General features: G+C 59.1%; 1 protein-coding gene across 1 annotated transcript in view; it reads left to right on the plus strand.

Annotated features, from left to right (window-relative positions):
- The window catches only part of bsna (bassoon presynaptic cytomatrix protein a), a gene marked incomplete at both ends in the record, with an annotated part of 114,466 nt that overhangs the window by 93,403 nt on the left and 11,063 nt on the right, over nucleotides 1-10,000 (plus strand). Inside the window, 4 exons of the mRNA XM_084446111.1 lie at nucleotides 2,076-2,501; nucleotides 3,280-8,700; nucleotides 9,386-9,568; nucleotides 9,910-10,000. The exon at nucleotides 9,910-10,000 is cut by the window's right edge and continues 166 nt beyond it. Coding sequence (XP_084302237.1) covers nucleotides 2,076-2,501; nucleotides 3,280-8,700; nucleotides 9,386-9,568; nucleotides 9,910-10,000 — 6,121 coding nt within the window. The remainder of the gene's footprint in view (nucleotides 1-2,075; nucleotides 2,502-3,279; nucleotides 8,701-9,385; nucleotides 9,569-9,909) is intronic.

A 10,000-nucleotide genomic window follows, 5' to 3' on the forward strand; every position in this document is an offset into this window, starting at 1 on the left:
GAGGAAGGGCTACTGTATATACTCTAAATACTCTACAACATACTCTAAAGCTTGAGGTACTTCCTTCAGTCGCAGAGTTTAAATCCTTGGCTCTTGGCATTTGTACTTCGACCTGTAATTGTTTATTATTATTATTATTATTATTATTATTATTATATTGTATTTGTTCTGTTGTTATTTGTTATCTGTGTGAACCCGTCAACACTGTAAATGAGGGAAACCTCAGTGCTTTACAAGTATAAATAAAGGTTTGAAATGAAATGAAAACGATGTCCTCATCAGCCATCGCCCTTTCCGAGAGGTGCGTCAGCCCCACGACAACTGTGACCGCTACGTTTGAACATCGCATTCCCAGTTAGTGTGTGACCACGAAGACAAACTGTCTCACGCTCTCTCTCACGCTGGGCTCTGGCGCTGACTCAACCCAGCTACAATCCCATCTCATCTCTGTCATTCTACTGTAAGCCTGTGTGTTATCTTTGCTCCGTGATATCACATGACGAGGGCCAGGGCAGAGTTTATAAACTCAGTCGTCACGGGACAGAGGGTGAGACATGTAGCATGACCCTGTAAACCTGTAGGGAGGGTCAGTCGGTCAGGGCTGACCCTGTAAACCTGTAGGGAGGGTCAGTCGGTCAGGGCCGACCCTGTAAACCTGTAGGGAGGGTCAGTCGGTCAGGCCCGACCCTGTAAACCTGTAGGGAGGGTCAGTCGGTCAGGGATGACCCTGTAAAACTGTAGGGAGGGGTCAGTCGGTCAGGGCCGACCCTGTAAACCTGTAGGGAGGGGTCAGTCGGTCAGGGCTGACCCTGTAAACCTGTAGGGAGGGGTCAGTCGGTCAGGGCCAACCCTGTAAACCTGTAGGGAGGGTCAGTCGGTCAGGGCTGACCCTGTAATCCTGTAGGGAGGGGTCAGTTGGTCAGGGCTGACCCTGTAATCCTGTAGGGAGGGTCAGTCGGTCAGGGATGACCCTGTAAACCTGTAGGGAGGGTCAGTCGGTCAGGGCTGACCCTGTAATCCTGTAGGGAGGGGTCAGTCGGTGACGGATGACCCTGTAAACCTGTAGGGAGGGTCAGTCGGTCAGGGATGACCCTGTAAACCTGTAGGGAGGGTCAGTCGGTCAGGGCTGACCCTGTAATCCTGTAGGGAGGGTCAGTCGGTCAGGGCTGACCCTGTAATCCTGTAGGGAGGGTCAGTCGGTCAGGGCTGTCCATCATCTCATTGGCTGCTCTGCTTCTTCTGCTGTGAGAGCTCAAATGAAGCCCAGATGCACGGCATAGAAGAGGCACTGTTGTTATCTGTTCCTCTGTACTCCCTACCACACTTTCACCTCCCCTTACTCTCTTTAGCTGTCTATACTCTCTCTCTCTATCTCTCTCTCTCCCTCTCTCTCTCTCTCTCTCTCTCTATCTCTCTCTCTCCCTCTGTCCCTCTCCCTCTGTCCCCCTCTCTCTCTCTCTATCTCTCTCTCTATCTCTCTCCCTCTGTCCCCATCTCTCCCTCTATCTCTCTCTCTCTCTCTCTCCCTCTCTATCTCTCTCTCTCTCTCTCTCTCTCCCTCTGTCCCTCTCTCTCTTTATCTCCCTCTCTCGTCCTCTTTCTGTCTCTCTCCCATTAATATGCTGAGAAAATGTTGAAATAGAATAGAATAGAAAGTGTATTTGCCATACTGTGTGTAACAAGTACAGGTACATTGGAATTCTTGTCATCACTTGCCATTACATTTAAAAAATAAAAAAGTGTCTTATCAGAAATTTACTATCCGTACTCTAGCAGTCTATCAGTATCCGATCATAGATGACTGTGTCTGTGTCAATGATGTAGGCAGTGCAATTAAATAACATTCAAGTATACAGAAGTGCAGTTAGTAGTTATTGTCTATCCTATAGGCAAGGTGTTCAAGTGCTGTCAGGTGTTGGTTCAGGTGATCGGCAGTGAACTGTCCTAAAACAGTGACTATGAAGAGTCCTTATTGTATACATTATCAGTACTGTGTGTAAACTCCAGTGATACCATTTTAACCTAAGTAAACTTTGAGAGACTCATGTTTTGTTTGTCTGTGTTGTGTTTTGCAGAAAAAAGAGTGGCTATGCCTGAACTGCCAGACCCAGAGGCTGATGTCTGGAGTCCTAGGAGGCACGCCTCCTCCTGGTCCATCTCCGAAGCACCAGCCAATGGGATCGCCCCGCCACCAAGCGCTGGAGAGTCAGCAGCCGGCTCAGCAGAAAGGGACCGGTCAGCATCAACAGAGGGCTGAGACCGGACGCTTCGAACCCGCTGCAGCCAAACCACCAGGGGACCCCCTCGGCCGGCCCGGCGGCCCGCCCACGCCTGCCTCTGGGGACCAGAGACAAAGACAGGCCTCGGACGAGAGGACCACGCCAAAGCCGGACCAGGAGGGGGAGACCCATCCTGAACCTGCCAAAGAAACAAAGCCATCTCAGAAGAAAGGAGAGCAGATCACCCCTGTCAAGGACATCAAGAAGTCCAGACATTATGACGTAAGTCTCTCTCTTACCTGGCTCGTCCGCCACTAAAACTTTGCACTTATTTAAAAGGGATAGTTCACCCAAATCACTAAATGCACCATTCCCCTTCAACGCTCCCCAAAAAGCATGTTGTACGTACACTGCTCATTGCAACCTCTGCTTTTGAAAGCTTAATCACTTGGAGTAGACTGATTTTCTATTGCTGTCTCCTCTCTGTGTTCCCCTTGCCTAAAGGTTTCTTTCAAGGTAAGGAAACACACCATTTTGTAATTTGGGTGAAATGTCCCTTTAAGTTCTATGTGGTTCTTTTGGACCTGTGCTTCGATTCCTATCCAGAATAGTCCTGAGGGTTTGGGAGCCGGGCCATCTGGTAGATTTCGTTAAGCGAGGGAGAGAAAATGAATGTGCTTTTTTTTTTCTTTCCTGTCCAATACTATCCATCAGCCCTCTTGAAATACAATGTGTAAAGTGGCACGCTATGAATATGCTAAACCATCAAGGCCTTAGTGGTATTGAATTAGACTCGACACTATGAATACAAAGTAAGACCAGTGAGTGAGAGTACAATCCTGGGAGAACATCCACCATTAGTATTAAAGTAGCAGTAAAGCATATGATGCTAGATATTATATAACTAGCTAAACAATCAATAACCATGATCATCATGATCTTCATGTTGATTTAAGAAGAAGGAAAAATAATTTCATTAGATCACCTCCATGTTTCAGTTGCGGTTGATCATGTGACCGCGTGCCTCTTACCTGACCGTTCTCTCTTGTTCCTTCTGTAGGACACCAAGAACAACAGCACCCAGGACCTCTCCCGCAGCCCTCAGAGTCTCAGCGACACGGGTTACTCCTCCGACGGCATCTCCAGCTCCCACAGCGAGATCACCGGCCTTATCCAGGAGGAGGAGATGAAGCTGAGCGAGCGGGGCATCAGCGCCAGCCCCCCCAGCCCGTCCGTCAGCCCGCCCAGCCCCTCCGAGATCACCAAGCTGGAGAGCTCCATGCGCCCCCTGCTGGAGTCGAAGACCCTGCCGGTGGAGGAGAGGGAGCGCGAGAGGGAGCGCGGCCGCGGGAGGCACCACCGGGACCGGGACCGGCCGCGCTCACTGTCCATCACGCCGGAGGCCTACGACTCGGACGAGGAGCTGGAGGACATCCTGGAGGAGGAGGAGGACGGGGGCGGGGACTGGGAGTCCAAGCGGGAGCACAGGAAGGAGGCGAAGGCGAAGGAGGAGAAGAAGGCCGCCGCTCCTCCGCCGGAGCCCGCAGAGATGACGGACGAGGAGTTCATGAGGAGGCAGATCATGGAGATGAGCGCCGACGAAGACAATGAGGAAGAGGAGGAGGAGGAAGAGGAGGAGGAGGAGGAGGAGGAGATGGAGGAGGAGGCGGAGGATGAGGAAGACGAAGGCTACGGCTACCAGAAACCCAAGAAGAGCCTCCACAAGCATCTGTCCGACTCGGCCAAGGAGAAGCGCCGGCTCACCCATCACTCCAGCAGCTTCGAGGAGGAGACCAAGAGCTCCTCGGACGTCTACAAAGGCTCGGCCGAGGAGGGCGAGGAGGACCTGATGGCCTCGCAGGGAGGCCTGCGCCGCTTCAAAACCATCGAGCTCAACAACACCAGCAGCTACACGCGCGACATGGAGCTGGGCAGCGAGAACGACCTCAGCCTGGACCGCGAGCCGGAGCTGGAGATGGAGAGCCTGACGGCGTCCCCGGAGGAGCGCTCAAGGGGCGACTACTCCTCCACCCTGCCGCCCACCACCTCCAGCTACACCTCCGGCCAGTCGCCCACCTCCATCTCCTCCATGGAGGAGGACAGCGACAGCAGCCCCAGTCGGCGGCAGCGGCTGGAGGAGGCCAAGCAGCAGCGCAAGGCCCGCCACCGCTCCCACGGCCCCCTGCTACCCACCATCGAGGACTCCTCGGAGGAGGACGAGCTGCGCGAGGAGGAGGAGCTCCTCCGGGAGCAGGAGAAGATGAGGGAGGTGGAGCAGCAGAGGATCCGCAGCACCGCCCGCAAGACCAAGCGGGACAAGGAGGAGCTGCGGGCGCAGAGGCGCCGGGAGAGGTCCAAGACCCCGCCCAGCAACCTCTCCCCCATCGAGGACGCCTCCCCCACCGAGGAGCTGCGGCAGGCGGCCGAGATGGAGGAGCTGCACCGTTCGTCTGCCTCCGAGTACTCGCCCCAGAGCCTGGACTCAGAGGCCGAGGGCTACGAGTCCAAGCTCTACAAGTCGGGCAGCGAGTACAACCTGCCCACCTTCATGTCCCTCTACTCCCCCACGGAGAAGTCCTCCTCCTCCTCCGCCGCCGCCGCCACCACCACCTCCTCCTCCTCCTCCTCCTCCAAGCCTCTGAAGAGCGCGGAGGAGGTGTACGAGGAGATGATGAGGAAGGCGGAGATGCTGCAGAAGCAGCAGAAGCAGCAGCACCATCACGGCAGGCAGGGCCAGCAGTACTACGAGGAGGACGTCAACGGCCAGGGCTACGAGGACGAGTACGAGTACGACCAGGACCAGGCCGGCTACGACAACGAGGCGGCCGAGACGGACATCTACGAGGAGATCCGCCAGGCATCGCAGAACATCACCAAGATGCAGCAGCAGACGGACGAACAAGTGGAGATGGACATGGAGGGCCCGGAGGGCGGAGCCTACCCCGAGAAGCAGCTGCTGGACACGGGCTCAGCCTTCGCCAAGCTCCTGGAGCAGAGCAACGCCCTGCTGACCCCCGGGACCAGCCCCACCCAGGGCTTGGCCCCCGTCTCCTTCGCCGAGACCGGGGGCGGGCGCGGGGTCCCCGACGTCAGGGTGACCCAGCACTACGCAAAAGACGGACACAAAGACCGGATCAAGAGCCAGACGGGCAAGAATGGCATCACCCCGGTGGCGGCCGCCACCACCATAGCGGCCTACGGCGTTTACGCTAGGGACGCGGTGACCATATCTCAGACCGGCTCCAGCCACACCACCACCACCACGACCACCACGCAGTCCGCCATGTACGGCCGGCACGCTGGCGGCCCCGCCGCCTCCACCACCACCGTCTCCAGCGTCTGTAGCAAGATAGCGGAGATCACCCAGGCCTACAGCCAGAGAGAGGTGGTCACCAGACGGGCCACCGACAGCAGAGGGGCCCAGGTCTGCGACGGCCCCGCCTCTTCGGAGCGTGCCATCGAGCCGCGCTCTCCCGGCGGCAAGATGTACTCTTATTACAGGAGCTCCAGCCCCCCACTGTCCCCGTCGCCCCCCACCCAGAGCCCCCCGCGCTCCCCGTCCAGGAGGCACACTGCCGAGTTCTCCACGCAGACCCTCGGCTCCGGCTCCGGCTCCGCCCCCGCCTCGCCGGTGATGGTCCAGGGGACCCAGACGCCGCACCGGTCGCCGTCGCCGCGCCTCTACCGGCAGCAGTCGTCCCAGAACGCGCCGTACTCCCCTCCCCCCAGCCCCGCCCCCACCAGGCCCGTGACGGTCAACACGGCTACCTCCCCGCTGTCCTCACCCACCATGTTCAGCAGGCAGTCGACGTTCGACGCTTACTCCCCCGGAGCGAGCCCGCCCGACACCCCGCCCTACCACCAGTCCCCCCAGCACGGCTTCTACAGGACCCCGCGGGTGGAGAAGGTCAGCGTGGGCACCAGCATGGTCACCACAGCTGGCTCCTACAGCCGGAGCTCCATGTCCATGGACAACATCTCCCTCTGCCGCATCTCCACCGTTCCCGGGATGTCCAGGGTGGAGCAGGGGCAGATGATCCACGGGGGCAGCGTGGTGGACCTGAGGACGGCCGCCAAGCCCGCGCCCTTCATCGTGACGGACCACGGCATGGACCTCACCTCCCTGTCCACGGAGGCCAGGAGGTACCAGGGCGGGCCGGAGGGCGCAGCCGGCCGCCACGCCACCGTGGTCCAGCCGCTTATCATGAACCTGGAGCAGCCTCACGTGGTGGCGTCCGCCACGGCCACCACCGTCAGCGTGACCGTGGCCCCCTCCATGTTCCTCTCCCACAACCAGGCGGTGTACGGCGGCGACCCCCTCCAGAGCCGGGTGGACCTGGGCCAGGGAACGGTGTGTCTCTCCCAGAACACGACTCCGCCGCCGCCGCCGCCCGTGGACCCGGCCATCCCCAAGATCGACGCCAAGCTGGAGGACCTGAGCGTCCAGCAGCAGCAGCTGTTGCTCCAGCAGCAGAAGCTTCAGCACCAGCAGGAGCTCCTGGAAGAGCAGCTCCAACAGCACCAGCAGATGCAGCAGAGCCGCTACGGCCAGAAGAAGGACCTCCTGGTCAGCCAGACCGGGGGTGCCGTGGTCAGCTCCGTCCCTCCGGCCGTGGACCTCTACCCCTCCGGCGGCCCCCTGGAGCTGAAGGGGAAGCCCGCCCCCGTGGGGGTGATGAACCTGTCCGGGGGGAAGCCCCCCCACGCCACACTGGTCCAGGTGGAGTCGGGCGCTGGCCAGGGGGCGGCGGTGGTCACCCAGCTGGTGAAGCCGGAGGACGGGCAAGAGGTCATGGACCTGACCGGACAGATCAAAGCCGAGAGCCAGCCGGCCTGCTGCGACGTCGTGTACCGCCTCCCGTTCGGCGGGAGCTGCGTGGGGGGGCCGTTCTCTCAGAAACCCGCCGCGGACGAGACGGAGGTCGGTCGGACCCTCCCGCGGCCCCCCTCGGCGCCACCCCTCTCCCACCCCTACGACTCGGACCAGGAGGTCCAGCAGCAGTACCACCACGAGTACCCCATGATGGACGCCCGCAAGGCGTACACCTTGCCCTTCCCAGGGCGCCTCCAGCCCTCCATGTCCGACACCAACCTGGCGGACACCGGCCTGCAGTCCTACCACCACTCCAAAATGGATGCCCACCTGCAGGCGTCCGGAGAGCTGGCCATGGACCTGACGTCCATGAAGCACGCCTACGAGGGCAGCTTTGTGGGTCTGGGCATGCAGTACGGCTCCTACACCGACCTGCGGCAGGGAGGGGACATGGCGGCCCAGAGCCTGCCCATCCGCAGGTACAACTCCCTTTCCAACATCAGCTCTGACTACGGCTACTCGCCGCGTGACATGGCCATCTTCCGGGAGTCCAACCTGGCCCAGTACAGTGCCACCACCGCCCGGGAGATCAGCAGGATGTGCGCCGCTCTCAACTCCATGGACCGCTACGGCAGCAACCCGGAGCTGATGCAGTTCGGGGCGGGGGGCGGGCGCGGGGCGGGCCCGGGGTCCAGGCTGCCCCCGGGCCTGTCGGGGATGAGGCCTAACCTGCTGTACGGGCCGGACGGGAAGCCCATCTCCCACAGCCAGGCCCTGACCAACCTGATCAACGCCAGGCAGGCCAGTCTCCGCGCCATGTACCCCTCGGCCCTGAGGTCCTCCGACGGCGTGATCTACTCCACCATCAACACGCCCATCGCCTCCACGCTGCCCATCACCACCCAGCCAGCGTCCGTGCTGCGTCCGCTCCTCAGGGGGGCGTACCGGCCGTACCCCACCGCCAACATGACCCCCGTGCCCCTGTCCAGCCTCACCAGGCTGCCCATCAACCCGCGGATGCCCCTGGCGGGGCAGGCTCCGTTCCGCTACCCGACTACCAGCCCTTTCCCAGCAACCACCACCGCTGTGGCGCCGGCGAGTGCGGTCCAGGACGCGCCCGTGTACCTGGGGAAGGCCGCCCCGCCCGTGACGCCGTCGGCGGCGACCGCGCCGTCCACGCAGCCCGCCGCCAACGCCCAGGTCCCCGTCGCTGTGCCGATGGAGCCGCAGCAGCAGCCCATCAACCTGTCCCAGACCCACCTCCACACCCAGCAGCCCGCCCCCCCGGCCCAGCCCCCCCCACACAGCCAGGCCCAACCACCCCCTGCACACAGCCAGCCGCCGCCCGGCCACGCCTACCCCCCAGTGCCCGGCCACGCCCAGTCCACCCAGGGCCACGCCCTGTCCGCCCAGGGCTACCCCCAGCCGCCAACGCCCGGCGGCCCGGCCCCCCGCCACCCGGAGGGGGAGACGGAGGAGGAGCGCCTGCACCGCCAGCAGGAGCAGCTGCTGCAGATGGAGCGGGAGCGCGTGGAGCTGGAGAAGCTGAGGCAGCTGCGTCTGCAGGAGGAGCTGGAGAGGGAGCGCATGGAGCTCAAGCTCCACCGGGAGAAGGAGCAGATGCTGGTGCAGCGGGAGATACAGGAGCTCCAGAACATCAAGGAGCAGGTAGGCCTCCTTCTCCTCCTCCTCCTCCTCCTCCTCCCCCCAGTCCCAGACCACCATGGATTCACAAGGAAGCTTTATCTTCAGGTGTAGAAAGGTTTTGGTAGCGTTCTGTTCTGTTTTTGTGTAAGGTAGATAAAAGTTAGGAAATAAAAAAATAGTCTGAGAATGACAAAGAATGATACATAAAATGTATATAAATAATAATAATAATAATAATATTAATAATAATAAATGTATTGAGAACATTGTAAAAAGTCTTTGCATTCATATGAAATCAAATTTCCATACATTTGTGTCCTAGTCCACTCCATAGTCTTGTTGTCATTACTGTCTTAAGATCCATGTTTGTGTTGTGTTGTGTTGTGTAGCGGCTAGATAGCAGGTGTTGTGTAACCATTTTCCTTCTTTTCCGGTAGAACAAGCATGGTTTTCAATTCTTTCAAGTTCACAAGGTGTGGAGCCCGTCTTTGAATAGAATGCCTTGGAGAATGAGAGCATGTGCATTCGCTCCAGACAGGAAACCTCACCTGACCACATGTTGCATTCACGCCTAACCCCAAATCATACCAGTCATAACGACATCCACCGCTCCGTCGTCCATAAATGACTTTCGGAGTCCGCTGTGAATCTCCCGACCCCCTGTGGTGTGCACTGAGGCTGCCGTGCGTTCTGCCGCCCCCTGCAGGTGATCCAGCAGCAGCAGGCGGAGCGGGAGAACCAGCTGGTGATGCAGAGGGAGCAGCTGGCCCAGCAGAGAGCCCAGCTCGACCAGATCCAGTCCCTCCAGCAGCAGTTGCAGCAGCAGCTGGAGGAGCAGAAGAGGCAGAAGACGGCGGCGGCCGTGGCGGCAGCGCAGGGCGGCATGCAGGTGCATGGCACAGAGTCACACACGCCTGGACTATAGCTTTTTGCTACTGCTTGCTTTACATTTTGAGTGAACTATCCCTTTAAGCAACACTTTTTTTTTCCAAATACTGTTATGACCACTGCCTGAGTAGTTTCAAAGTGCACTCTAAAGTCTAAATTGGTGTTGCTTATGAGAAGGGCAACCATTTAAGTCATTTTCAATTCTCTCTAACTCTCGCTCTCTCTGTCTCTGGCTCAGGTGGACTTGAACGGACAGACTCTATTTCAAAGTGCTCTCTTAAGTCTAAATTGGTGTCACTAAGAGGATTCTCTCTACGTCTCTCTCTCTGTTTCTGTCGTCAGGTTGACGTGAACGGACAGACCCTGCAGTCCTACCGGGACGGCCACGTGGGCGGAGCCTGGCCCAGGCCGCTGATGACCTCGTCGTCGGAGC

Source organism: Borostomias antarcticus, assembly GCF_949987555.1.
Source record: "Borostomias antarcticus genome assembly, chromosome: 11".
In the NCBI taxonomy this organism is placed as follows: Eukaryota; Metazoa; Chordata; class Actinopteri; order Stomiiformes; family Stomiidae; genus Borostomias; species Borostomias antarcticus.